Source organism: Dendrobium catenatum, unplaced genomic scaffold (assembly GCF_001605985.2).
Source record: "Dendrobium catenatum unplaced genomic scaffold, ASM160598v2 original_scaffold_107863, whole genome shotgun sequence".
NCBI classification, from domain to species: Eukaryota; Viridiplantae; Streptophyta; class Magnoliopsida; order Asparagales; family Orchidaceae; genus Dendrobium; species Dendrobium catenatum.
In genome coordinates this window covers 1-813 of record NW_021426298.1, presented here as the reverse complement: position 1 = coordinate 813, position 813 = coordinate 1, and the positions used below count along the sequence as shown (strand labels likewise).

Below are 813 nucleotides of genomic sequence, written 5' to 3'. Positions count from 1 at the left end.
GCAATCTCTCAGAAACAAGAGTTCCTTCAGCACTCAATCTCCAACTCTGTAGCTCTCTAACCAAAACCCTAAGATTGCATAATCCATTTTCCCCGTCGCCCTTCCCCAAGACCCGTCCAGTATCCGCCTCCCTCTTCTCCAAACAAAAACCAACCGAATCCTCAAGGCCAAGCAATGTGCAGGAGCTATACGTGTACGAGATCAACGAGCGAGACCGCGGAAGCCCGGTCTATCTCCGCCTAAGCCAGAAGGAAGTCAATTCCCTCGGCGATCTCGTCCCTTTCAGCAACAAGGTAATCGGCTTCTTGATTTTCTTAATTTCCTTCCTTCTTGAGGTTTTAATTAGGAATAACAGGTGTACAGCGGGAATCTGGAGAAGAGGCTCGGAATAACAGCAGGGATAACTGTTCTGATTCAAAACGTGCCGGAGAAGAAAGGGGATAGGTATGAGGCGATCTATAGCTTCTATTTTGGAGAATACGGGCATATATCTGTTCAGGGATCTTACCTTACCTACGAGGACTCTTACCTGGCGGTGACCGGTGGCTCCGGCCTCTTCGCCGGAGTTTATGGTCAGGTCTTGCTTCACCAGATCGCTTTCCCTTTCAAAATCTTCTACACCTTTTACCTTCAGGGTATACCGAAACTACCGGAGGAGCTACTCGGCACACCTGTGAAGCCTTCTTTGACGGCAGAGCCGTCCGCGGCTGCTAAGGCGGCTGAACCCCATGCCGCCCTAAAAGAATATACCAATTAATTACTTTATGTACTATGAGGAAAATAAATTTTTGTTTGAATATTCTGATCCATTTC

General features: G+C 47.7%; 1 protein-coding gene across 1 annotated transcript; it reads left to right on the top strand.

Moving 5' to 3' along the window:
• Positions 1-5: 5 nt before the first annotated feature.
• On the top strand, positions 6-813 carry LOC110093718 (allene oxide cyclase, chloroplastic-like; the record flags this gene model as incomplete). The annotated part of the gene is made up of 2 exons (XM_020818695.1): positions 6-293; positions 356-813. Coding segments are annotated over 2 exons (690 nt in total), but the record flags the coding sequence as incomplete, so codon positions are not given.